Below are 27,640 nucleotides of genomic sequence, written 5' to 3'. Positions count from 1 at the left end.
TGTTAATTATAAAGTCTATGAATAACATGAATATTCCCCTCCCCCTCGTATGTGTATTATATTTTTCCTTTGAGAGTTCAAAATGGCAGTTTAGTGAACATGAGAGTACTTTTTAATGTTGATTCATAACATTTTCAGTGTGTTGCTTGATGGCCTTCATTTCTCTTTTTTAGCTTATAAAACTTGATAGCCTCAGTGCTTACTGGAACGTGAACTGCAGCATGTCCTACCGGGGATCAAGGGAGCGGATCTTGGTAATTCCCACTTAGACCTGGAAGAGCTAAACAGACTCCTGGGTTTGCTGAACAGAAGAGGTCCTGAGTGAGGACAAGATGCCAGTCATTTGTTTAACCTGAGTGCCACTAAATGATAATGTGCATTAGGAACATTTTTTGGAATCTAATCTGTATCTTCAAAAAAGCAGTTTTGTTTTTGAAGATCTTTGAGAAATTAATCACTAGACATTGATTTGAGAATCTATACTATTGAATTAAAACTGCATTTAGTTTGTTTACATTTGTTTTGATGGCATTCTTGTTACGTTATGGTATTTGGTATGAGAATGATCAAGAGTATTGTTAATGATGATAGTTTATCAGATAAAGCATATATGTTGGCAGTTGTTTTAAGCATTCTGATGATTCCCTGAGTAGTTGAAGATTACAATCTGAATATGCTAAGCCAGTCTTAGTCATCTTTTTTTACTTATAGGTAAAAGGAAGAATGGTTGAATTCTCTGAACTGGATTAATTTCAAGATTCTGTCTTGTATTTTTCAGAAAGATACTGTAACTAATCTTCTTGAGATTCAATGATTGTTTATAGTCCTTGTCTCTTGTTGAGGAACAGTGTTTTTTTTCTTCATTTTTTATTTGTTGAACTCTTTACTTATTGTAGAGTTAATTTTATGAGTATAAAGTAAACTGAAAATAGATCTTTCTAAAAATTAAGAGTGGGAATAGGAGAGGGAGGAGGAAAAAGAATGCGTGGGCAGGAGGGAAGTTAGAGTGGGAAGTATCACTGTATCTATGTATCTAAGTATCTGTATCTATGAAATACATGAAATTTGTATACCTTAAATAAAATTAAAGAGCCCAAAAAAACAAATCTTTTTAAGAATCAGAGAGGAATACAGTATTTATAATATTGTTTCTAGGTATTTTGAATCTATATATTAATAAAATTTATCTTTATTGTATAGTGTATTCTTTATATAGGCTAGTAGTAAAAAAGATAAAGATACTGACATAAGAACCAGTTTTTTTTGGTGTGTGTGTGGTGAATATGTGTGCATTTTCATTTTCCTTCTCATAAAATTTTAATTTTTCATTTAGGATCAGCTGAAAAGTGAAATTCTTACAAGTAGAAATATACCCCCAAACCATCAATATGGTAAGTAATTATCAACGTTTATTTCATGTTACAGGAAGAAACATGGCATTTAATACTTGCTTGTAGTGTACTTTTTATGATAAATTTGCTTTCACAAGCAGAACATATTAATTTTATACCTTAGTTTTGTGATGCAACATAACTCTCCATTTAGGAGAGTAAGAGAAAAAAGGTTAGTGTAGCTGTAGCTCACTCCTTGCATCCTGCTTTGACCTCCATGTTTTCTTCATACGTATTAGCCATTTTCTTTGATATAGGATTTAGGTTTTTGTTCTTTGATTTTTTAGATAACTGAGAAAATTATGGTGTCTAGATTACTCCTAGTGAGGTCACTATTGTGGTGTTTAGACAAACCAGCAACTCTAGACATTTTTTTTTTAACTTTTATTTAATGAATACAAATTTCCAAAGTACAGCTTATGGATTACAATGGCTTCCCCCCCCATAACTTCCCTCCCACCTGCAACCCTCCCCTTTCCCGCTCCTCTCCCCTTCCATTGACATCAAGATTCAATTTCAATTCTCTTTATATACAGAAGATCAGTTTAGCGTATATTAAGTAAAGATTTCAACAGTTTGCACCCACACAGAAACACAAAGTGAAAAATACTGTTTGAGTACTAGTTATAGCATTAAATCACACTGTACAGCACATTAAGGACAGAGATCTTGCATGAGGAGTAAGTGCACAGTGACTCCTGTTGTTGACTTAACAAATTGACACTCTTGTTTATGGCATCAGTAATCACCCTAGGCTCTTGTCATGAGTTTCCAAGGCTATGGAAGCCTTTTGAGTTCACCGACTCTGATCTTATTTAGACAAGGTCATAGTCAAAGTGGAAGTTCTCTCCTCCCTTCAGAGAAAGGTACCTCCTTCTTTGATGACCTGTTCTTTCCACTGGGATCTCACTCGCGGAGATCTTTCATTTAGGTCATTTTTTTCCTCAGAGTGTCTTGGCTTTCCATGCCTGAAATACTCTCATGGGCTTTTCAGCCGGATCCACATGCCTTAAGGGCTGATTCTGAGGCCAGAGTGCTGTTTAGGACATCTGCCATTCTATGAGTCTGCTGTGTATCTCGCTTCCCATGTTGGATCGTTCTCTCCCTTTTTTATTCTATCAGTTAGTATTTGCAGACACTATTCTTGTTTATGTGATCCCTTTGGCTCTTAGTCCTATCATTATGATCAATTGTGAACAGAAATTGATCACTGGGACTAGTGAGATGGCATTGGTACATGCCCCCTTGATGGGATTGAATTGAAACCCCCTGGTATGTTTCTAACTCTACCATTTGGGGCAAGTCAGCTTGAGCATGTCCCAAATTGCACATCTCTTCCCTCTCTTATTCCCACTCTTATATTTAACAGCGATCACTTTTCAGTTAAGTTTCAACACTTAAGAATAACTGTGTATTGATTACAGTATTCAACCAAAAGTATTAAGTAGAACAAACATAAAAAAATACTAAGAGGGATAACGTATTAAGTTGTTCATCAACAGTCAGGGCAAGGGCTGATCAAGTCACCGTTTCTCATAGTGTTCATTTCACTTGAACAGGTTTCCTTTTTGGTGTTCGGTTAGTTGTCACTGATCAGGGAGAACATATGATATTTGTCCCTTTGGGACTGGCTTATTTCACTCAGCATAATGTTTTCCAAATTCCTAACAGGGATCACTTTTCAGTTAAAATTTAAACACCTAAGAATAATTGTGTGTTAATTACAGAGTTCAACCAATAGTACTAGAACAAAAAAAATACTAACATGGATAAAGTATTACATTGTACATCAACAGTCAGGACAAGAGCTGATCAAGTCACTGTTTCTCATAGTGTCCATTTCACTTCAACAGGTTTCCCCTTTGGTGCTCAGTTAGTTGTTGCCGATCAGGGAGACCATATGATATTTGTCCCTTTGGGACTGGCTTAGTTCACTCAGCATGATGTTTTTCAGACTCCTCCATCTTGTTGCAAATAACTGGGTTTCATTGTTTTTGACTGCTGTATAGTATTCTATAGAGTACATGTCCCATAATTTCTTTATCCAGTCTACTGTTGATGGGCATTTGGGTTGGTTCCAGGTCTTAGCTATTGTGAATTGAGCTGCAATAAACATTAATGTGCAGACAGCTTTTTTGTTTGCCAATTTAATTTCCTTTGGGTAAATTCCAAGGAGAACTCTAGACATTTTTTAAAGTGAGCCTTTCTGTTTCTTTTCGGCCTCACCTTTATTTTAAAAGTAGATCTCTGACAAAGCTGCCTGCTTATTTATTCATTAATCCCAGTTGCTTTCTCCATTTCAGTTTTAGTCTAAAGAAGCTTTTTGTTTTTGTTTTATTTTGTGTACCCCATTGTTATTCTCAGCCCTGACTACTGTGTTCTCCCATATTCCATATTAACTCTGATTCACTGTTCTTTTCCTCTTCTACAGCCATTGGGGATGACAGTTGCTTCTTTCTCTTATGTTCATACAGCCTTGTGTTTAATGTTGGCAGTGTTTTGTTTTTTTTTTTTTTTCAAAATTTATTTATTTACTTGAAAGGCAGAGATACAGAGAGACTGAGGCAGAGAGACAGAAAAGTCCTCCATCCACTGGTTCACTCCCCAAATGGCTGCATTGGCCAGAGCTGCGCTGATCTGAAGCCAGGAGCCAGGAGCTTCTTCCGGGTCTCCCACGTGGGTGCAGGGGCCCAAGGACTTGGGCCATCTGCTGCTGCTTTCCCAGGCCATAGCAGAGAGCTGGATTGCAAGTAGAGCAGCCAAGACTCAAACTGGTCGACATATGGAATGCCAGCATTGCAGGTGGCAGCTTTACTTACTACTACATAATGTTTTCAATGCTTTTCATTTCAATTTCAATGTTTCAAATGCTGATAGTTTTGTTACAGCATTTATCTCATTGATGAGAAAATTAGTTCAGAAAAACCTACAAGATCATTCTTAGGCATTTTTCTATTTATAAATACAGTTGAAATTTTTGTACAATCTTACACAAATTGTATTTACCATAAGGTTCCACAGTTTCTATAATATTAATACTATTCAAATTAAAATTTATCACCTTGGGGCCGATGCTGTAGTGTAGTGGGCTAAGCCTCTGCCTGTGGTGCTGGTATCCTATATAGGCACCAGTTCATGTCCTGGCTGCTCCTCTTCCCATCCAGCTCTCTGCTTATGGCCTGGGAAAGCAATGGAGGATGGCTGAGGTGCTTGGGCCCCTGCAACCATGTAGGAGACCCAGAAGAGGCTCCTGGCTTCAGATTGGCCTGGCTCTGGCCATTGTGGCCATTTGTGGAGTGAACCAGCAGATGGAAGACTTTTGCCTCTCTCTGTATTTCTGCCTTTCAAATAAATAAAATAAATCTTAAAAAAAAAATAAAGAAGTTGTTTGAAAGTCCAAGAAAGAGGGAGAAAGAAATCTCCCATCTGTTGATTTGTTCCCCAAATGTCTGTAATAGCCATGGCTGGGTCAGGCTGAAGCCAGGAGCTTGGAACCCTTTCTGGGTCCCTCACGTAGGTGACAGGAACCCATGTACTGGAGCCATCATCTGCTGCCTCACAGGGTGCACATTAGCAGGAAGCTGGATATGAAATAGAGTCAGGAGTTGCACCCAAGGACTCTGATACGGGATGTGAGCATCCCAAGTGGCGCCTGAATCTGTCAAACACCTGTGCCCGTAGTAGTATTTTTTTATTTAATATTTATTTATTTACTTCAAAGGCAGACAGAGAAAGAGAGAGATTGATCGATTGATTGATCTTCTATCTGCTGGTTCACTCCCCAGATGGCTACAGTGGCTTGCTGGGGCTAGGCCAAGCCAAAGCCAGGAGCCAGTATTTTTAATGAGTAATAAAATGGCGAGGAAGGCAAGCCTAATTTTACACATTCTGTGAATAACCAGGAGTAGATTGTGTTTTGTACGTTTGTTACCAAGAATAAGCTCTAGTTTCTTCTTCACTTTATTGAAGTTAACAGTTGGTATTATGTAGATAAATAGATGCTTAAATACTTTCCTTGTAGAGACATTGTTAGACACAGTTTTGATCATTTCTTTTTAGTTTTGGAGTAGCAGTGTTCTCATAATTGTTTACAGCTGTTTGTGTGAAAGAACATGTAAATGTCTTACGTCTTCCCATGTGATGTCAGTTTTCCAGCCATTATCAGCCTCTGCAAAACTCTACATGAATCCTTACGCAGAAAATGAACTCAAAACACCCAAACTGGATGGGAACATAGAAGTGCAAAATATTGCCATTGAGTTGACCAAGCCTCAGGTGAGATTCAGGTGGACATTTTAACCTGGAGTAACTTTCGGTGTTGACTTTCTCTGTGTTTGTTTTTTTTTTTTTTTAAGATTTATTTATTTATTTGGAAGTCAGAGTTACACAGGGAGAGAAGGAGAGGCAGAGAGAGAGAGAGAGATCTTTCATCTGATGGTTCACTCCCCAATTGGCCGCAATGGCCAGAGCTGCGCTGAACCGAAGCTAGGAGCCGGGAGCTTCTTCCGTGTCGCTCCCCGTCTTCGTGGAGGAGCAACACAGGACCCTGCGCTGTTCTTTCGTCTGCTCGGCCCTCCCCGGGTTTCTGCTGGTTCTTCCCGGGTTGGCTACTATCCCTTCCACCTCCGTGGAAGGGCAGTTCCCCCTGGCCGCATTCCCCACTTCCGCAGGGGAGCGGCACACCGCCGGCCGGCTTTCTCGGGGGCTGCACGGGTTCCCTTAGATGTTCCCCATAGATGTTCCTGGTGCATGCCGTCTCTCTCCTCCTTTATAGTCCTCCTCCGCCAATCCCAACTCGGCTGCCCACACACCGAGTACGCTGCTCTCCAATCAGGAGCAAGTCCTACAGTTTATTAGTTGAACTGGAGGCAGCTGCGCGGAAGCTGTTTACTTCTCTCCCAGCGCCATATTGTGGGAGAGCAGATGCATAGAATAAGTCTTAATTCGAGTAACTTAGTCTAGTCCGGATTGCTCCCCACACTTCCGGGTCTCCCACGTGGGTGCAGGGACCCAAGGACTTAGGCCATCTTCTACTGCTTTCCCAGGCCATAGCAGAGAGCTGGATCTGAAGAGGAGCAGCTGGGACTAGAACCGGCATCCTATGGGATGCTGGCGCTTCAGGCTGGGGAGTTAACCCGCTGAGCCACAGCACTGGCCCTGGCTTTCTCTGTTCTTAATAATTATTCCTTCTCTAATGGTCTGGTGGTTCATTCACTTCATTATGTTGAGATTTTATTGAAAAATAAACTTTGTTTATTTTTGCAAGAAAATAAACTTCAAGTTTCAGAAATAACTTACTTTTATCTAATTTTTTCCCTAAATGGTGGGAAAATCTTATCAAACTGTAGTGAATGACATTATTTCTATTGAATTTGCAGTTGTATCTTAAATGTTACAGAGAGGTAGAGGTAGAGAAAGATTTCTTCCATCTGCTGGTTCACTCCCCAGTTGGCCACGAGGGCCGGAGTTGGTTGATCTGAAGCTAGGAGCCAGGAGCTTCCTCCAGGTCTCCCGTGTGGGTGCAGGGGCCCAAGGACTTGGGCCATCTTCTGCGGCTATCCCAGGCCATAGTGGAGAGCTGGATCAGAAGTGGAGCAGCCTGGGGAATTTGAGAAAAGAGTTGGAAGATTATAGGTGAAATGAAGGCAAGAAATTTAGATAATTAAGCTTTTGGCACACTGATGTACATTAAAAATAAAATGCAAGTTGTTTTGTAATTGCAGATTTTCTAGAAGATACAGTAGCAAAGTCAAAAACAGGTGGCATTAACTTTAATAACATTTTATTTAAGCTAACATTCCTGCAGTAGTATCATTTTGACATGTAATCGTTATAAAAATTATGAAACATTTTGTATTCCTTTTCTTCCATTAAGTCTTTAATCTGGAGTATGTTTTATGTTTACAAAGCATTTAAGTCCTGTCTAGAATATTTCAGGTGCTGAATCGCTCACACGGTAAGTAATACTTAGCTAAAATTGCGTTGAGAGAGGTTGTGGGGAGGAAGCTTTCTCCAGCTCCCTGTGGCCTCACTATCTCTCTCTGGATGTTTTTCCTTCAATTTTGAGCTGCTTATCAGATCCACACAGAGTTTCTGTGTTGGTGGTGAGATGGGTGCTTAAATGTCATTTCCTTGGTTCTGTTAGGCAGTAATTTTTGGGAATAATTGGAAAATCAGTTCATTGTTAGCCTTGGCTGAAATAGTGGTCTAGAGGAAAAATACTTTTAGAAATAGGACTATTATCAGATACTGTGTCTCATTGTTTCTAAGATGTACATTTATATCACATTTTAACATACCTGAAAATAGGCTGTATAATATCGATGACATAACAATTTAATCGATGACACTGGTTTCTTTTGTAGTGGAACCAAAAAATTATGGTACAACTTATAATTGATAGTGTATTAAACTTCATCAATTATATAATTGAGAGTGTATTGAAGTTGATTGATTACAGCATGTTACAGAGTTTGCAGTCAACATTGTTCAGGGTATTTGGTATCTCAATAGTTGGAAAATGGAGTAAAATTTGACCTTTATTCCTGTGTGTAATGTAAAGAACATAATTTTGTTTTTGTTTTTACAGTACTTAAGTATGATTGACCTTTTGGAGTCAGTAGATTATATGATTAGAAATGCCCCTTACAGGAAATATAAGCCTTATGTGCCACTTCATACCAATAGCCGACAATGGTGAGTTAGAATTTGTTTTTAATTTTGTGAGAAATATATAAATGTATACTTCAGTACACTCAGAGTCAAGAGACCTTTGAAGTTGTGTAGTCTGGCCCCTTCTTTCTTTAATAGACAAGAAGGGAATATCTTTTATTCATGGGAGATTAAAACAGTTCATGTAAAGTTAAGAAGCAACTCTTCATAGATTTGCACAAAAACTTTTAATTCTGTTTTTTCATAGTCTTTTTGAAATATCCTTAAAGGTTCATGTTACTTGATAAACACTCTTGTACTCTCCTTCCTGGATTCCCAAATTCTTAGAATTCAAGACTTTTAACATTTTAAAAGAAGTCTTATCAGTCAGCCTCCTACATGGACTCGGTAGTGAATTGCTTCATGCTGGAAGCATGTTCTGAGAAATGCATCTTTTGGGGACGGTGGATACTGCACTCACCCAGCGAGATGACGAGCTTATCATTAGATTACACAGTCTTGTGGGAGCACTGTCATATGCAGTCCATCGTTATGCAGGACATGACTATTGTTTGTGTTGTGTCTTCCCTTGTCATTTTGCTTTGGCATTCTCTCTTCTTGGAAGTTACTCCTTTTATTTTATTTTTTTTTAATTTTATTTATTTATTTGAAAGGTAGAGTTACAGACAGTGAGAGGGAGAGGAGAGAGAGAGGTCTTCCATCTGCTGGTTCACTCCCCAAATGGCTGCAATGTCTGGAGCCGTGCCGATCTGAAACCAGGAGCCAGGAGCTTCTTCCCCATCTCCCACATGAGTGAAGGGGCCCAAGCACTTGGGTCATCTTCTACTGCTTTCCCAGACCATAGCAGGGAGCTGGATTGGAAGAGGAGCAGCCAGGACTAGAACCGGCGCTCATATGGGATGCCGGCACCGCAGGTTTAGGATTAACCCACTGTGTCACAGTGCCGGCCCCAGAAGTAACTCCTTAAGCCGTAGAATTATACTGGAGAATTGAAATGTTATTATTGAGCTCTTATAGAATGAACGTTAAGAACAAAAACTTGACAATGTGAGATCTAAAACGTCAAAACTTGTTTATTATTTATAATCCTTGTCTCTATTCTTGTGGAACAGTGGTCTTTCTATTTTTTACTTGTTGGACATTATGGTTAGTGGTGCATTAAGCCTGTGATTATTAAGTAAATTGAAAGTATGTTATTACAGAAATTTAAAAAAAGGAGGGAGATTCAGGAAGGTAGAATGGCAGGAAAGTATGGTTATCTTAGAATTGTGTCTATGAAATATGTCAAATCTATTCTCTTTATATTAATGAAAATTTTAAAAATTAGGAAGAAGCTCTTTTCTTGCCTTTTTTTTTTTTTTTTGACAGGCAGAGTGGACAGTGAGAGAGAGAGACAGAGAGAAAGGTCTTCCTTTGCCGTTGGTTCACCCTCCAATGGCCGCCGCGGCCAGCGCACTGCGGCCGGCGCACTGCGCTGATCCGATGGCAGGAGCCAGGAGCCAGGTGCTTTTCCTGGTCTCCCATGGGGTGCAGGGCCCAAGCACCTGGGCCATCCTCCACTGCACTCCCTGTCCACAGCAGAGGGCTGGCCTGGAAGAGGGGCAACCGGGACAGAATCTGGCGCCCCGACCGGGACTAGAACCCGGTGTGCCGGCGCTGCTAGGCGGAGGATTAGCCTAGTGAGCCGCGGCGCCGGCCTTCTTGCTGTTTCTTAAACTTTTTTATTCAAATAGGCATTAATTTGGTTTTCAGGTGGAAGTATGCGATTGATTGTGTCCTTGAAGTTCACATAAGAAGGTACACACAGATGTGGTCATGGAGTAACATAAAGAAGCACAGGCAGCTGCTCAGGAGTTACAGAAGTGCCTACAAAGCCAAGCTGACCCAGACAAAAGTCTCGGAGGAAATACAGAAGCAAATTCAGGTACATCTTGCATTTATTAATAACAGCCACTGTTTGTCTAATCATCTTTTCTAATTAATTGTTTTACACTTAATTTGAAAAAATTTAATTCTAGAAAGAACAGAGCTCATTTCTTTTTCAGAGAGAGTTTCCCAGGAAAATACGGAGTATGTTTTTTTTAGTTTAGTTTTTTTTTCTTTTACAAAACCATTTTCCTAATCAGACATCATAAGGATCCAATGAAGTGTTTGGGGAAATATGCCCATTTTTTACAGTAGTGTTTAGAAAATCAGTATCGGAGTTGTTTAAATATGTTTTTATTAGATCTACCTAATTTTGCTAGTGAAAATTCGTGGATTTTTAAAAAGTTCAAAATAATATTTATAAAGAATTTTTGCATAGTAGTCTCAGTTACCCTTTTTAAATGGAGAAGGCATACACTGGATACATAATTTGCTGTTATCATGATCTAGGTTGTAGAATTATTTCTGCTACTTACTCAAAATGTCAAAAATGAATTTCTGTTATTCCAAAATTATTCTAATATGTTGTCTTAGAAAAAAGCATAGGAGTTGGAATCAGGTAGATATGGGTTCAGATGGATTCAGGTATTGTGTTCGGATCATGGACACAAGTTCTCAGCCTCTCAGTCTGCTGCTCTGTGTTATAAAATGAATGCAATATTTGTCTTACAGAGTTATGAGGATTGCAGGAAATAATATATAAAGCATCTAGAAGACGTCACTTTCCTAAATATTCTTATTGGCATGTACATATATGCACTCTGTGCATTATAATAACTTCACAGAAAAATTCTTATATTGTATTTAATGGAGAATTTCTTGAAAAACTTATTTTCTCATAAAAATTTTAAGAACCTAGTATATGTTCTAATTTATACTTGAGTTTTCATTTGATAATGTACTGGTAATGGACTGGATGAGCCTAGAAAACTTAAAAGAAACACTTTTTTTGTCTATTGATCATTTTCCTGTTTATAAGTGTGTCTTTGTTTTGTAGGACTTGGAGAAGTCTCTGGACGTTTTTAACATAATTTTAGCAAGACAACAAGCACAAGTTGAGGTAAGCATTGTTATTAATTGTTTTTATGTTTTGAAGATTTATTTTTTATTTATTTGATAGGCAGAGTTAGAGAGAGAGGAGGAAAGACAGAGAGGTCTTCTATCTGCGGGTTCACTGTCCAAATGGCTGCAATGGCCAGGGCTGGGCCAGGCTGAAGCCAGGAGCCTGGAGTTTCGTCTGGGTCTCCCATGTGGTTGCAGGGGCCCCAAACACTTGGGCCATCCTCCACGACTTTCCCAGGCCATTACCAGAGAGTTGGATTGGAAGTGGAGCAGCTGGGCCTCCAAAACGGCTGTCACAGGAGGAGGCTTAACCTCTTAAGTCACAGCACCAGCCCCAGTTTATGTTTTAAACATGTTAATATTGAAACTTATGATTGGGAAAGTTTCATGACAAGGTAGTTGTTGAAATTTACCCAAGTGATAATAAAAGTTGAGTTTTTAATCACTTATTTTGTCTCAGGAGAAAAAAGACTGCAATACTAGAAAAAACCATTAACATGCAAGGGGAAAATTTTTTTTTAAGATTTTATTATGTATTTGAGAGACAGAGTTACTGACAGGGAGAGACAGAGAGAAAGGTCCTGTATCTGCTGGTTCAACTCCCCAAATGGCCATAACGGCCAGAGCTGGGCCCAACTGAAGCCAGGAGTCAGGAACTTCTCCTGGGTCTCTCATGTGGGCGCAGGGGCCCAAGCACTTGGGCTATCCTTCACTGCCTTCCAGGCCATAAGCAGAGAGCTAGATAGGAAGAGGAGCAGCTGGGGCCTGAACCAGCACTCAAATGGGATGCCGGCGCCACAGGCAGAGGCTTATCCTGCTACACCACAATGTTGGCCCTAGGAAAAAGTTGAAAAAATTTACAACCCAGAATTTGAAAACTACCAAAAAGAAAATCAACAAAAGTTCATCCATAATCCTAGTAATTTAGAAAGCTACTGTTAATGATTTTGCATATAGATTTCCAATTTTTGCTCCATGTTTATATGCCTTCTTCTTTATGTTTTTTCTCTCCCATTTCTTTTACTTTTTTTCTTTGTTTCCTCTTCCTTCCCTTTGGGCTTCTTTCCCCCTTCCTCTCTTCCTTTTTCTTCTTCCCTCCATTCTTCTCACCTTCCTTTCTCCTTTCTTATTTTCTTTCTTTCCACAGTTGGAATCAGCCTGTTCATAATAGTTGATAACTGCTTATATGTTGGTACCCTGTGTGCATTGCTCCATGATGTGATTATAAATTATAAGCTGTGTTTCTATGACATGGCTTTTTTTGGTAATTAAAAGATGAATGACGAATACAGTACCATTAAATATAGAAAAATTTAGAATATTATAGAGCAACAAAAGAAGAAAACAGAAACATGCATACCTCACAGACTCCTTGGCTCATGTGCTGAAGGGAACTGCTGTGAATACCTTTGAGGATAGTTAGGTTTATACACGAAATGACGAAATGCACTCTTTTGTGGCTCTTTCCCCTCTGGCATCTTCTCCTATACTCTGTGGTTTTCTTGGACTCTGTTTTCTGGTTCGCTGGCTGGAAATAAAGAGTTTCTCTCAGGGTTTTAGCTACCTGCCCAATTGTACACAGTAATTACTTCAGAGTTTCTGTGGGTCAGGAGTCTAAGCTTGCTTTGGCTGATCAGATTGCAAGATGTTGCAAGATACTAACAGAGACTGTTATCCTCTGAAGGGTGACAGGTGGAGGATCTGCTTTTGTTTCTTGTGGTTTTAGTAGAGAAGACGTTAGTTTTGTTGGCTGCTAGCTAGAGACTGCTGCCACCTCACTCGTTTTATGTTCAGTTCTTGGTCCAGTGGACTCCCCAGCATAGACCGTGAACAGCATGCCAGCTTTCTTCTTCATTGGGAGAGACAGACTACCAGGATGGCGGCTATGGTCTTACATAGTAACAAAGCCCTTGTACACAGAATCACAGAAATCTCCTCACCGGTTATAGGCCAGGCCTGTGTTCACGACAAGGGTCTGCCAAGGTGCAGGGACCTAAGGGGCAGAGTCACAATGGGGTGACACTGAGAAAACAAAAGGCACTGGACACTCACTCTTGCAGGTCACTTCTCCAAGTTGGACTTCCCTCCCAAATCTGCTTGCTTTCCTTACTTTGTAGTCTGTGATGAAAGTTTTTATATAGTCTAGAATTTTGTGTTGTAATCAGTAGGAAGGTTGGGCTAGGAGGACTTATGCTGTCATGGAACTGAAACTTTTCCATGGGATTTAGTAATAAAGAAGTCTCTTAAAGAGCAATTATTGTTAAAGCATGTGGACAGAAGAAACTTGATGGGAATAAGCAAGAGGGAAATATTAGGAGTTGGAGAAATTATAAACAGAATGATTGCTGTATGGGGAGCTGGTAACTAGAGTGGTAGATGGTGTGGAATGTGGAGTCAAGAGAAAGTTTTAAAACTTGCTTTTCTTTCTTTAAAAAATTAGGTTATTGTAGTATTTCATTTTCAATGGCAGTAGAATAATTTATTTGACATCATTATAAATAAATAGCTGGAGCTGGCGCTGTGGCATAGTGGGTAAAGCTGCCACTTGCAGTGCTGGCATCCCCTATGGGCGCTGGTTAGAGACCCGGCTGCTTTACTTCTGAGCCAGCTCTCTGCTATGGCCTGTGAAAGCAGTAGAAGATGGTCCCAGTCCTTGGGTGCCTGTACCCTTGTGGAAGACCCGGAAGAATCTCCTGGCTCCTGGCTTCGAATCAGCACAGCTCCAGCCATTGCAGCCATCTAGGGAGTGTACCAGCAGATGGAAGACCCACCCCTCTCTCTCTGCCTCTCCTTCTCTCTATATATAACTCTAACTTTCAAATAAATAATAAAAATAAATCTTAAAAAATTAAATAAATAACTAACTAGATAATATTTGTTCTATGCATATGCCAAAATTTGCCTATTTTCCCCTGGTTACTGTATTTAATCATAAGTGGCACTACAATAAATAGTCTTATCCCTATGTTTTTTTCTCTTCTTTTCTTTTTTTTTAATATTTATTTATTTGACAGAGTTAGACAGTGAGAGAGAGAGAGAGAGAGAAAGGTCTTCCTTCCATTGGTTCACCCCCCCAAATGGCTGCTATGGCCGGAGCTACGCCGGTCCGAAGCCAGGAGCCAGGTGCTTCCTCCTGGTCTTCCATGCGGGTGCAGGAGCCCAAGCACTTGGGCCATCCTCCACTGCCTTTCTGAGCCACAGCAGAGAGCTGGACTGGAAGAGGAGCAACCAGGACTAGAACCTGGCGCGGATGCCAGCGCCACAGGCAGAGGGTTAACCAAGTGAGCCACGGCGCCGGCCCCTCTCTTATTTTCTTAAGGACAGTTTCTTCAAGGTTGTTGGATCAGAGAGTATGAATATTTTGAAAAGTATTTGCTACTGCTGTGCATTGTTCTTATCAAATAGTCACTGGAATGAGTCATTGGAGGAAACATTGTTTTACTCCTCTCTAATTTTTGTCACTTCAGATTAGTTATGTATTCTTAGTACCAGTTACAGTAGTTTAAAAATTGAAGAAAGATTAATTATTAGATACAGTAGACAAAAAAGGAAGGATTAAAGAAAAAGCAATTAGATTCATCCAAGATGAATGTTTTTTCCTTGTAATGAAAAGTACATAGCACCAGAGTTTTAAATACAGGCAAAGGATAGTCTGAAGTTAGTTTGGGGCTTTTAGCTGGACAGGGAAGTAAGTGCAGGCAACAGCAGGGTATTTGGGAAGAAGTGAAAGGGATCTGCCTCTGTTTTCATAGGAGATTTCGTACTGACCAAGGGCTCCCCTTCTTAGGCTCGCAGAAAAGAAATGCTTTATTGTTGTGAGGTCACCAAGCAAGGAGAGAAGAGGCAGGCTTATTCTGTCTTCCAGTTCTGTGATCTAGGGCAGACCTCCTGGGCAGGGGCGGACCAGCTGGTGTGTGGGAGAACTAGCAAGGCAAGTTCTGATCAGAGGGCTTTAGCAGCAGATATTCCCATCCTATCTGAAGGGGTTCGGTGTTGAGGTCTTCTCGGTTCCACAGGGAGGAAGCAGTGGTTCCAGGTGTTACTTGAGATTACAGGCTTCCTCTTCAAGTGCATGCCCATGTTCTATGACTTGCATTTTTTGGCTCTGTTGTTTTTGTTGGCAAGAGCTAGTCACCTGTGTTAGGATCTTTGTCAACAATTAAACGTGCCTCAGGTACTTGGTCCCCTGGGTGTTTCCAGCTCATGTGATTGAGACTTAATCTGTAGCGCTCTCTAGATCTACTTAGAACCAGGCTAGGGGTTTGCCCTGAAATGTGTAACTTCCAGGATCTTAGGTCAAATTTCGATCTGGCAGCTTCTGTCCACCCTGAGTACCCTTCCTTCAGTTCTATCCAAGTAGCCTGGTGCCATCTTACTCAGTGCACACTCACTTAAATCCAGAGCACACTGAGCTCAATCCAAGCTGTCTTCATTGGCTAAGAAAGCCTCACTCCATCTGTAAGCTGACGAGCAAGATCAGTTTGAGTTTACAAGATAATATGTATCTTTTCATTTATTTGTGGTCTCATATGTAGTACTTTGGGATAATTATAAGTTCATAGGAAGCTGCAAAGATAGTTTATAGAGGTTCTGGGTACCCTTCACCCAGTTTCCCCCAATGATGACATCTTACATAATTATAGTCTAATATCAAAACCAATAATTTGACATCGGTACTTTGTAATGTATAGTTCTATGATTGCTCTCATGTTTTAAAATTTTTTATGTATTTGAGAGTTAGATTTGCTACCCAAATGTCTTCAGTAGCTAGGGATGAACAAGGATGAAGCAAGAACTAGATACTCAATCCAGGTCTCCTACATTGTGGCAGAAACTCAACTACTTGGACTATCAACTACTGCTTCCCAGTATGTGTATTAGCAGGAAGCTGGAATCAGTAGACAAATCTGTTTATACAGGACTCAGGTGTCCCAATCAGTGTCTTAAGTGGTGGGCCAAACAGCTGCTCCTGCTGCCATTTATATATTTGTTTATATTTTGCTTGAAAGGCAGAAGGAGAGAGGTGTTCCCACTACTGGTTCACTCCTTCAGTGCCTGCAGGATCCAGGGCTGGGCCATTCCAAAATGCGGAAGCCTGGAATTCAATCTCCTTTCCTTCCGGGGTGGCAGGGACACAAGTCATAAGCTATCATCTGCTGCTTTCTGCAGTATACATTATCAGGAAGCTGGAATTAGAAAGAGAGCTGGGATTCAAATCCAGGCATCCCAGTAAGCGATGTAGATATCCCAAATGGTATCTTAATTGCTTTGCCAGATGCCTGCCTCTCATATTTTTAAATAACAATTTGTATTTTTTTAAATGGTAAATTGTCAGTTTATAGGGAAGCTTTAAAAAAAATACTGTCTTCTATTTATTTTCTTCATAGCCTTTGTCATTGTTTAAAATTAATGTTTTTACTTGTGTTTGTTAATTCATTTCTGCTTTTCTCTGTTAATTTTGTTTACGTTTTGAGTTACTTTGAAGTTCCTTGAAATTTATAGCATGCTGATCTACTTTTATCCAAGATTTCAATACTAATAGCATCTTTATCTTTTTTCCCTCTACTTTTTTTTTTAAGTAGAGATTTGGGAGGGGGAAGATTGAGTGTGGGGAGTTTGTGAACACATTATCTTGATAGGAAATACTGTTTTCAGTACTTGGTGATTAACTTTTCCAAAATAAAAATGTTCTTCCTTCAAGTTTAAAAATACATCTTGTGTGTTGTTGTAGAGTTAAATCTTTGTGGAGAATAAAAGGATGGTAATGCTCTACTAAAACAACTATCAGTTTACTTAAAAAGATGTTTATAAAATATTCAAATACCTTATAGTTATTTCTGTGTTTAGATTTATAAAGAACTCTTCAAATATCCATCTGTTTAAGACAGAATATGTAAGAGTGCTTTAAGCTTGCAGTCTCTGCTTGCATTTTCCTTAAAAGAATTGGTTATAGATTCTTGGCCACTTAAAAAACTGAGATGATAGACATTTAATTGGGTGTCTTTTTCCAGAACAGCTCACTTTCATCTACTTGTGATCCTGTTGAGTAGTTAAACTTCCTGCTTGAAAATGTGTGCAGCTGTTGAAGGAAACCTTTCTTGTCATCTCAGTGGTTCTGGAGAACACTTGCGAGCTTTTAAAAAATACTGATCCTGAAACCGAATCCCTCAGAATTTGATTTAATTGGAGTGTGGTGGGCTTTTGGCATCTGCCATTGTTCAAAAAGCTTCTTGATGATTTTTTTGTGCAGCAACAATTGAATGCCGCCGAGCTTGGGGTATCCATGGTAGCTGATGTGTGAGGTTCGCTTTGTAAAGTTGAACAGGGCTTGAATGTATGCACTCACGCCTGGTTTGTGACAGAGGTTTAACATTTTCCACATGCTTTGCCTTTACATTCATGAATCAGTCTTTGGTATAGGATTCAACTTTTTTAACTTCTCCTTTAGATTATTTTAGTTTTTTTTACACACAGTGGTTTTTATTTGTTATCAGTTTACCATTGACTTAAAATGTTTTAAATTCTGAGTGGGAAAAGTATTAAGATTTACTTGATTGAGTGACTGAGGAGGACATAGAATCTTATTTCCTTTTTTCTCTTTCTCTGTTTTCTTCTTTTTTGGTTATCCACCAATATTTTACTGAAAGTGGGCAAAGATAAGGAACAATTGAAAATCAAGTCAGGATTTGTTGAGAAAAGAGAACAAAATAAAATTCAGTGAGTTTTTTTACTGTATGTTTCCTTCCCTCACCATGCCCGTAGTTAAGCAAAAAAGAAATATGTTTGAATTCTGATGTCTAGTTGTTTTGAACTAATACTTGTTGGGTGTGGAAGCATCTTCCTTTCAGGGGGCTTTTCATGTCATAAACTTCTTAGTGTTCTGATGGCGGCTTTACTTAAAATTTTGAAAATTCTATTCCTTGGGAAAAAATTGAAATCTTAATGATATTGCTGGTAAAATGCAGCCTCATCAAAATGTTTTCAGTTGGTGTGCGAAGTAAATTATCACAGAAACATGTTGTGAGCCTGATTTCAGGAGGAACCCATTTCATGACTGTTTTTAAAAAAATGGCCAGCGCAGTGGCTCAATAGGCTAATCCTCCGCCTGTGGCGCCGGCTCACCGGTTCTAGTCCCTCTTCCAGGCCAGCTCTCTGCTATGGCCCGGGAGTGCAGTGGAGGATGGCCCAAATGCTTGGGCCCTGCACCCGCATGGGAGACCAGGAGAAACACCTGCCTCCTGCCTTCGGATCAGCGTGATGCACCGGCCACAGCGCGCCGGCCGCGGCGGCCATTGGAGGGTGAACCAATGGCAAAAGGAAGACCTTTCTCTCTGTCTCTCTCTCTCTCTCACTGTCCACTCTGCCTGTCAAATATAAAAAAAAAATAAAAAAAAAATAACCATTGTTTTCACTGGCTACACTTGAAAATGAAGAGGCTATTGTTTCTCAAATTTTTTATTTTTCAGGTGATTCGGTCGGGGCAGAAATTAAGGAAAAAGTCTGCTGACACGGGGGAGAAACGTGGAGGCTGGTTTAGTGGGTTTTGGGGTAAGAAGGAGTCTAAGCAAAAAGATGAAGAGTCATTGATTCCTGAAAGTAAGTTCCAAGTCAGATCACTTATTGTACAGTGTTAAAAAAAACAGTAATTATGCCGCAGCCTGTCAGTTGAATGTTTTAAATAATACTATTGAAATAAAGTTAGTTCAGTGTAGTGAATATGTAGACTGGACCGTTTCTGTATTTAACTAAAATAAAACAGATTTTCTTGAAAAATTATATAAAATTTAAAATGTTTACATTTTAGATGTAAATGTTTAGATATCTCAACATTTAAGCATTCCTTATTGTTACCTTTTACATGAATTTATTTACAAGTTTCATTTAAATTTTAAAATGTTTAGCAAATGGGACCAGTGTTGTGGCACAATGGTTAAGCTGCTTCCTGCAATGCTGGCATCCCATATGAGAGTTGGTTTGAATCCCAGCTGCTCCATTTCCAATCCAGTTCCTTGCTAATGCTCTTGGGAAGGCAGCGATGAATGGCCCAAGTTCTTGGGCCATGCTACCCAAGTGAGAGACCTAGATGAAGTGCCTGGCTTCTGGCTCCTGGCTTTGAACTGGTCCAGCCCCCTGTGTTTTAGCCATATGGGGAGTGAGTCAGCAGATAGATCTCTCTGTCTCCATCTCTTACTGTCTGTAACTGTTATGCAAAATAAATAAATCAATCTTAAAAAATAGGGAATTATAAAATCCTTATGAGAGAACTGAATTTGCTTAATAGTATCTCTGCATTTTATCGACAAGTAAGCAAAGATGCAATGCTTGTTTTAACAAGTCAAAGCAGTATGTTAGAGGAAATTACTGGGCTGCGTTGGCTTAAGCATTTATGACTCTTGATTTTAAAATGCTTGTTTAGTTTGTTTTTTCCATTGTCATGTAAAAAATTAAGAAACTCATTTCTCGAAATATTGTCTATTTTTTGTAGCTATTGATGACCTTATGACTCAAGAGGAAAAAGATAAACTCTTCACTGCTATTGGATATAGTGAGAGTACCCACAACTTAACTTTACCTAAGCAGGTAATTATTGAGGTAGCTTTTATAGGTATTTTGTCTCAGTTTACTGTATTATCTTGAATAAGGTTAAATAAATTACTCTTTTTTTTTTTTGAGTAGCTAACATAACTGAATTATCATTAGTTTATATTTCACTTTTTAATTGTTAAATGCTTTCAGGTAGGCTCTCCTGTTTACTGTCTTCAGTTTTAGATTTGGTTGCTTTAGTTAATATAAGATTAATTTTATGAAAAGTACTTCTTATAATGATAAATTGGATCTTAAAAATATTTGTTATAAATTTTTCCTAACTTTGAACTATAACTTGAGTAGAACAAAAATGTACTGCTCATTTGATTGATCAAAAGGAAAAAAAATTATATAGTTACTATCAAGGTTAAAATTTAGAATGTTGCTATCACAGTAGAAGGCCCTGTGCTTCCCTGTTATTGCTTCTGGAAAGGTAAGTGTTAAAATGATCTTTCTAGTACTTATTTCTTTGGTTTCCTTCTTTTTTTTTTTTTTTTTTTCTAACAGCATAAGTATTTTGTTTTGTATTTTTGTAATCTTTGTATAAGTAGACTCATAGGGTCTGTGTTCTTCCGTGTCTGTCTGTGTTGATGTGAGACCTGTACGCTGGCTTGTTTGCCTCATTTTCATGGCTGTATACGATTCTGTCATCTGAAAGCTATCGCAGCTTAATCATACTTTGGTTGCTGAGCATTTGTGTTGTTTCTAGTTTGCGGTTATTGTGGATATGCTGCATTGAATTTCTTGTAAGTGTCTTTTTATGTGCATATGTAAGATTTTTCTGTTCAGCGTGTACTTAGGAATAGGCTTGATGGGTCAGAGTATATATTTAATATCATATTCTATTAAAGAGTTTCCCAGTGTGGAAAAATTTCTGTGAGTGGTATGTGGAGATTCTTGTTGCTGTACCTACTCACTAACATTTGACATCATCAGTCTTTAAATTTCAGCCATCCTAAATGGTGGTATACCGTACAGTAGTTCGTTATGATTTTAATTTACATTTCCTGGATGACTAAAGGTGTTTTGTACATTTAATGTATTTATTGGCTGTTAGGTATCCTCTTTTGTGAAGTGGCCTTTGAGTTTCTTCTTCATTATTAGATTCTTTCTTGTTGTTCTTGGTTCATAAGAACTCTTTTTATATTCTAGACATGAAATCTTTCTTGTTAGACATGTTGCTGGTACCTTCCCCCATGATTTCTTTTTCCACAGCTAGAGAATTGGTCTGAAGTGCTTTGTTTGCTTAAATGAAAGCTATCATCATGAATTTTTATGCCACCAATGATTTGTGATTGTTTCATTGTTATTACCTTTAAGAGAAATGGATTTTTAGAACATTTATAAATGGCCTATTTTGGTAGGCTATTTCATATTGTATGTTCTGGTGTTCTTCACTTAAAGTTAGTATATGGATGCCAGAATCTACCATGTTCTAGTTGCTCATTCACTTTGAAGTTCAACAGGTTCCAATAAGGAGATTTTTTTATAATTGTTTCAATGAATAACAGCTTTCATTCATTCTTTATGTTTAGTATGTTGCTCATATAATGACCCTCAAGTTGGTAAGCACCTCTGTTACAATCAGAGAAAACAGAAATGTTCCAGAAATACTAAAAATTCAGATAATTGGTTTGGGTACCCAAGTATCTCAGCGACCAGGAGCACAAGCCCTTAGGTAAGTTTTGAAAAACTGATTTCAGTTTTTATTTCTAGTTATGATTTCAAGTCAGAAAATCTGGCATGTTATTTGGCATGAAAAAACTAATTATTAAATTATCTTTTTTGATTTCTTTGTGTATGGCAAGGTAATTTCTTTATATTTTCTTATATTTCGTTTTGGCGCTATATGGGGAGCTCATCATTTGTTCTACCCTCTCACCTTCCCTTTACAAATATTTAATGGCTACTACTTCATTTATAGGCTTAATATTTTAAAAAGCCATGCATAGGTATAGTAGGATTTTATTTTCAAGTTTTTGTTATGGTTGATGAAAGAAGGTGTATAAAAAGTTAATAGTTCAATAGCAGTATAGTACATTAGTTGCAAATTAAAAGCCTCATGGTTGATTCTGTGTAGGCTCAGTTGTGCAATAGAAATGTGAGCTAGGAGAAAGCTTAGGCTATCTGAATAGAGAAGAGTAAGCAAGGTAGGGATGAAGTGGGAGGGTGTGGAGGGCCTTGGAATTATGGAGGGAGATGAGTTTATCCATGTTACAGACAGTGGTGATCAGAACTTCTCTAGTGTTCTAGAATTGGCTGCAGTGGGTTTTTGATGTGGATGATGAGAAGTTAATAACAATAAAGCAACAGAAACAACATGTGTGGGTAATTGAATGCCTGGCTAAGGAGATTAAATTTCAGCTCTGGGTAATGGGCATAGTCCTTGCTCTCAATGAGTTTTTTACAGAGAATTGCTATTTTGCCTAAGAATTGCAAAAGATCTTATTTATATGACTTATTTTTTCATTATTGGACTATAGGGTGGAAGCAAAATTAGAACACTGGTATATAACAGGTCTGAGACAGCAAAACATTATACCATCACTTGTGGCTTCTATTGGTGATACTGCGTCATCCTTGCTTAAAATTGAATTTGAAACCAACCCAGAGAATAGTCCTGCTGACCAGACGCTGATTGTTCAGTCTCAGCCTGTGGAAGTCATCTATGATGCTGTAAGTGCCAAGAAAAAGTGAATCTTTATTAAAACCATCTTATACTTCTTACATGGGGCTTTATTATTTCTTCTCTTTCATATTTCACATTGATTTACTCTTCAGGTGAGTTTTCTTGCAGGGGCTGATACTGTGGCTTAGCAGGTAAAGCATGTCCAGTAAGCTTGCTAGGGCTATTTTTTCTCTAAGTCCTCTTTGATTGTAGAAGGAGGTGCAACGGGACAGAGAATCTTTGGAGTCCCTTAGTTAAAATCCACAGCTCTTTAGAATTGAGGTGACACCTTAAAATTTGTGATATTGAAATACTATCTGTAACATGATTGTGTTTTAAAATTATTTTACAGAAAACCATCAATGCAGTGGTTGAATTCTTTCAGTCAAATAAAGGGTTGGATCTTGAGCAAATAACATCAGCTACATTGATGAAGTTAGAAGAAATTAAAGAGAGAACAGCTACAGGTAAAGAATTTGTATGTCTACATAAGCAAAAATTTTATATGTTCTAATGTAAAAATTTTGTATGTTCTGATGTAAACATTGCATTTTATAGTATAGATTGCAGTTTTTCTTTGTCTTAAACTCAGGCTTTACTAAACAGTGGACATGGCTTACTTAAAGTCAAACATACTTGTGAGACAAGAATACTGTGAGGCTCAGATGGTTCTGCATGAAATTAGATTCAAAAGCCTATGTCTCTGAATGGGCTTGAGGCAGAAAACATCCTTTCATTTCAGTTCTTAAAAAAATTGTTCACTGAACTTTGTGCAAATCTGATTTTAAAGATACTTTTTTTATATAACATGGCCTGTAAACTCAAACTACTCATTATGTTGTTTTGTTGTTTAATCAAGAAATCTATAAACTGTTCTTGTATAAAATACTAGCTCTGTTGGATTTACTGTACTGTGCTATGATGTGATTGTTGTGCATTAACTGAAGTTTTCATCTTGCACATTGAATTGAGAATCGGAAATGACATTTCTCTATGATGTTTTCTAAGTAAAGCTCTTTTCCTACTCTAGTTATCTGATTATGTATTCAGATTGACCGTCTAATTTTTCATTATTTCTTTGCCTTTAGGACTTACACATATTATTGAAACTCGAAAAGTTCTTGATTTAAGAATAAATCTGAAGCCTTCTTATCTAATAGTTCCACAGACTGGTTTCCATCACGAAAAGTCAGATCTTCTCATTTTAGATTTTGGTACATTTCGGGTAGGCATGTGCACATTTTTCTCTGCCCATCTTTGATCAGCTTGGTAACTAGTTATGTGTTAGCTTTCTGTTTTGTTCTCAGAATTCAATTAAATCAAACCTACACTAATTTTTCTTACCTTTTTGTCAACCCTACCTTAGAGTGTTTTTTTTTTATATATGTCATGGTTATTAAAACAAAGGAAAACTAGAATTTTTCTGCTAATATGTGATTTGATGTCAAAGTTTGGATTCCGTCTGTCTTTTCCTAATTGAAGAGGAACATTCCTAGTTTTCATGATTTAGTTATGCAGTGTTATTTGTTACATGTATATTTTGACAATAAGAAATTATACACATTTGAATGAATATTTGTTCAACTATTGTTGGTGTCTAAGTGGAATAAAAAAAAAACTCCTAAATTTAGGAGTTTTAGAATCTTAAGGAATCCAGACTTCCATGGAAAGGTAAAGATTTGAAAAAAAAAAAATTGTCTTGAATTAATCCTTGTTTCTGTGGGGTATGGACAAATGGAAGAGTTTGGAGCTAAATTCTAAGTGGCCTGACTATTCTTGTGATATAATGGGAAGAAGGTGCCAACCCTGATATTCCTGGTTGATGGATATAGGGTGGCTGCTAGGTAGCTGAGCTCTTAGTGGCAGTAACTGCTGAGATCCAGGAAGAAGAGTTGCTTTTTGAGATGTACAGCTGTTTAACTGGTCTCTTAGTTAATGAAAATGTGTTGAACACTTAGTACTCCATAGAGATATATACTGAAATACTGTATTACTCATGAAGTATTTGCAGATAAGTATCAATAAATTATGCAGGGGGCTGGCATTGTGGCACAGTGGGTTAAGTCCAGGGGCTTTTTCCAGGTCTCCCACATGGGTGCAGGGGCCCAAGGACTTGGGCCATTTTCTGATGCCTTCCCAGGCCACAGCAGAGAGCTGGATTGGAAGTAGAGCATCCAGGTCTCCAACCGGTGCACATATGGGATGCCAGCGCTTCAGGCCAGGGTGTTAACCCACTGCGCCAAAGTGCCAGCCCCAATGTATGAATTTTATACTGTGAAAAAAATTAAAATTCTTTTCTCCACTTTAGCTCAACAGCAAAGATCAAGGTTTACAGAAGACTACTAATTCATCTCTGGAAGAAATAATGGATAAAGCATATGACAAATTTGATGTTGAAATAAAGAGTGTGCAACTACTCTTTGCACGAGCAGGTAAACCACGTCTCAACTTTTAGCATCTTGGAATTACATTGAATGTATTTGGTGATGGATGTGTTTGTGTGTATGTGCATGTATATCAACTCTGACAACCATTTCGCACACATATTCTATTGTTTACTTACGAGTACCAAAGAAGAACCTACTAGTGCAAAATCACTGTCACAATTTCAAATAGAAATAAAAATTTGGATATTCGTTTTAACAGTACATAGCACCGTTTAGATTAAGTCTGTTTATGGTCTGCATTTTTGTGATGTGACTAAAACTGTGCAGAACACAAAATGGAAGTTGCATTTGGTTCAGTTTCCTCTGTCCCAGTGCTTTTGGAATGTTTCAGTGCTGTTTTCCTTGCTACATTTGTTGTTAAATATTTTATTCTTACTAGTCTGTTCTTTGTTTCAGCAACATTATATCTCATCCATTTGTAGATATCTATGAAATATACATCTACAGATAAGTCAGATTGAGCTTCCCTAATCTGAAAACCAAAAATCTGATGTGATCCAAAAAACTAAAAGTTTTTGAGGCCTGATAAGATGCTACAACATAGAAAATTCCATAGATTACCTCATTTGACACATCTTAGTTAAAATGCAAGTGCCCTGAAATTATTATGTAGAATAGCCTTCAGGCTATGTGTATAAAGTGTATTTAAAACATAATTAAATTTCATCTTGATATATGTCCCATTGCAAAGATATCATTATGTTTATGAAAATATTCCAAATTTCAAGAAAATACGAAAATTGTTAATAATTCTGGTCCTAAGTATTTAGGGTATGGAATATTCAACCAGTAGATACAGCCTTAAAACCTTGAAGGTAATTAATGTAATTACCTTCTCAAAGCTTTGGTGTTTTTATTGCTTACGTAAAGATTTTTAGTTCTTTTTATCTCTTTAGGTTTTTGAAGCATGAAGTATTAATTAAATGTTCTTGAGTTTATCACTTTGTGATAGGTTTCTGGTGGAAAGTATAAAATTTATAGTCTAGTAGAAGTGATGAGATGTATTAAAATGTAATGTCATTGAACCAGAATTATTTGCTTTTTTCCTGAGTAGAAATAAAAATGTCAGTCAGAAGCATTTGTCACACCAAATACTTTATTTGCAATGATAAGGAGACCATCAGGAATCCCTTCCAAAGCTATGACTCTCCAGCGTAGAGACACTGGTTTCTTGTTTTAGGGGAAAATGGATGTGCGACAGGAGAAGTGTTTGCCATCACGTGTAGGGGTGGACACACGCTCACCCAGGCGAGGTTTGGAAACATGCCTTTATGTATGTCACATGGTAGAAAGGTGTAAGCTCCTCCTGGGGTGGAGATCTTAGCATTAGAATCAAGTAAGGGTGACCTTACACACTTTGAGACCCATCTGCACAGCTCTTGCCCTTCTGCTAGGATCTGCACCAGTTCAGGATACTTGGTGGCTGTATTTCTTTTTTGGCTCATAACTGAAAAACCTAAAAGATAGCTTTGAAAAGCAGTAGGTGCTTTGGAAGCTTTAGGGTTTTGAAGTACATACAAATCATAATAAAGAATTTTGAGCTGCTCAGAGCATTAGCCAGTAACATTAGGAGTCTGTGAATTCCTGGAAGGGAAGTACTTACACAGACCATTAAAGCTACCTTTTTCTTTTGTATGTACTTAAGAATAATTTTTTGAATTATAAATGATTGAAGATTTTCATTTATTGTCATCAATAAAGATCTGTTAGCCATTGGAAAATTCTGTCTTTGGGACCTTTTTTTTTTTCTAGAGGAAAGTGATTATCACACATTTTTAACATAAAATATTGCTTGCAAGTCATTTTTAGTTTGGAATTGTGTGCTAAGCTTTTCTAATTATTTCAGTTAGGAATCTCATAAATGCCCTTTTTTCCTTCTATTTTTTTCCCCTTCTTCTCATTGTCACCACCCACTTTGATTACTTTTTCTGGAATCCAAACATTAACTTGTTGGGCTTTTCCTCCTGTTTGTTTTGAAATGCAAGATGATTGCATATGAACATTCTTTACATATTCAGAATTTTTATATCTCGTGTAAACCTGTATTTAAAAATATAGATTATTTAACTTGTAAAAATTGGTGTTCATTGAATGACTGTTTTCTAGTAACATAGTTTTTCCACAAAATATCTGATAATTTAAAAAGTTATTTAATATTAAAATTTTTTTTAAAGAGGAAAACTGGAAAAAATGTCGATTTCAACATCCATCATCTATGCATATATTGCAGCCCATGGATATTCATGTTGAGTTGGCGAAAGCAATGGTAGAAAAAGACATTAGAATGGCCAGGTAATGTATGAGTTATTTTTGTTACTAGAAAATCAACGCAGTGAAATGTATGTGCATCTGTTACTGGCTTTTAAGGAAGCAAAAATTTATGAAGGAGACAGAAAAAAGATAATGATTATTCTATCTTGCAGTAGAAATACATTTCCAGTAAAATGTGTATTTAAATTATATATCCCCTCTCTTCTATCACAAGTCCTGTTTGAAGTTTTTTTTTTTTTAAAGATTTATTTGTTTGAAAGGTGGAGTTATAGAGAGAGAGGTCTTCCATCTGCTGGTTCACTCCCCAAATGGCCACACAGTTGGGGCTGGGCCGAAGCCAGGAGCCAGGAGCTTCTTCCGGATGGGTGCAGGGGCCCAAGTACTTGGGCTCACCTCTGCTACTTTCCCTGGTACATTAGCAGAGAGCTGATTGGAAGCAGAGCAGCCAGACTTGGACCAGTAGTCATATGGGATGCTGGCATCACAGATGGTGACTTAACCTGTTGAACTGCACTGCTGGCTCCTGTTCTGCTTTCTGACACTGTATATTTGTTACAGTTTTAGAGTTTTACATGAATGGCATCATAAGAATTTTAATTTTTGTTTAATTTCTTTCA

At 38.0% G+C, this 27,640-nt stretch overlaps 1 protein-coding gene across 5 annotated transcripts in view; it reads left to right on the top strand.

Moving 5' to 3' along the window:
* VPS13C (vacuolar protein sorting 13 homolog C) overlaps window positions 1-27,640 on the top strand; it is a 201,835-nt gene that overhangs the window by 39,517 nt on the left and 134,678 nt on the right. For all 5 annotated transcript variants that reach the window (XR_007910408.2, XM_051822342.2, XM_051822343.2 and 2 more), the window contains 14 exons: window positions 174-254; window positions 1,334-1,391; window positions 5,539-5,666; window positions 7,981-8,087; window positions 9,816-9,987; window positions 10,987-11,049; window positions 18,518-18,647; window positions 19,537-19,631; window positions 21,173-21,315; window positions 22,121-22,313; window positions 22,658-22,772; window positions 23,394-23,530; window positions 24,614-24,737; window positions 26,927-27,044. Coding sequence is in view for 4 of the 5 variants with exons in the window: in XM_051822342.2 (XP_051678302.2) it covers window positions 174-254; window positions 1,334-1,391; window positions 5,539-5,666; window positions 7,981-8,087; window positions 9,816-9,987; window positions 10,987-11,049; window positions 18,518-18,647; window positions 19,537-19,631; window positions 21,173-21,315; window positions 22,121-22,313; window positions 22,658-22,772; window positions 23,394-23,530; window positions 24,614-24,737; window positions 26,927-27,044 (1,664 nt within the window). In the remaining variant the exon portion in view is untranslated. The remainder of the gene's footprint in view (window positions 1-173; window positions 255-1,333; window positions 1,392-5,538; window positions 5,667-7,980; window positions 8,088-9,815; window positions 9,988-10,986; window positions 11,050-18,517; window positions 18,648-19,536; window positions 19,632-21,172; window positions 21,316-22,120; window positions 22,314-22,657; window positions 22,773-23,393; window positions 23,531-24,613; window positions 24,738-26,926; window positions 27,045-27,640) is intronic.

Source organism: Oryctolagus cuniculus, chromosome 12 (genome assembly GCF_964237555.1).
Source record: "Oryctolagus cuniculus chromosome 12, mOryCun1.1, whole genome shotgun sequence".
In the NCBI taxonomy this organism is placed as follows: Eukaryota; Metazoa; Chordata; class Mammalia; order Lagomorpha; family Leporidae; genus Oryctolagus; species Oryctolagus cuniculus.
The sequence above is the reverse complement of the archived record's forward strand: the minus strand, read 5'-3'. Positions and strand labels throughout refer to the sequence as shown.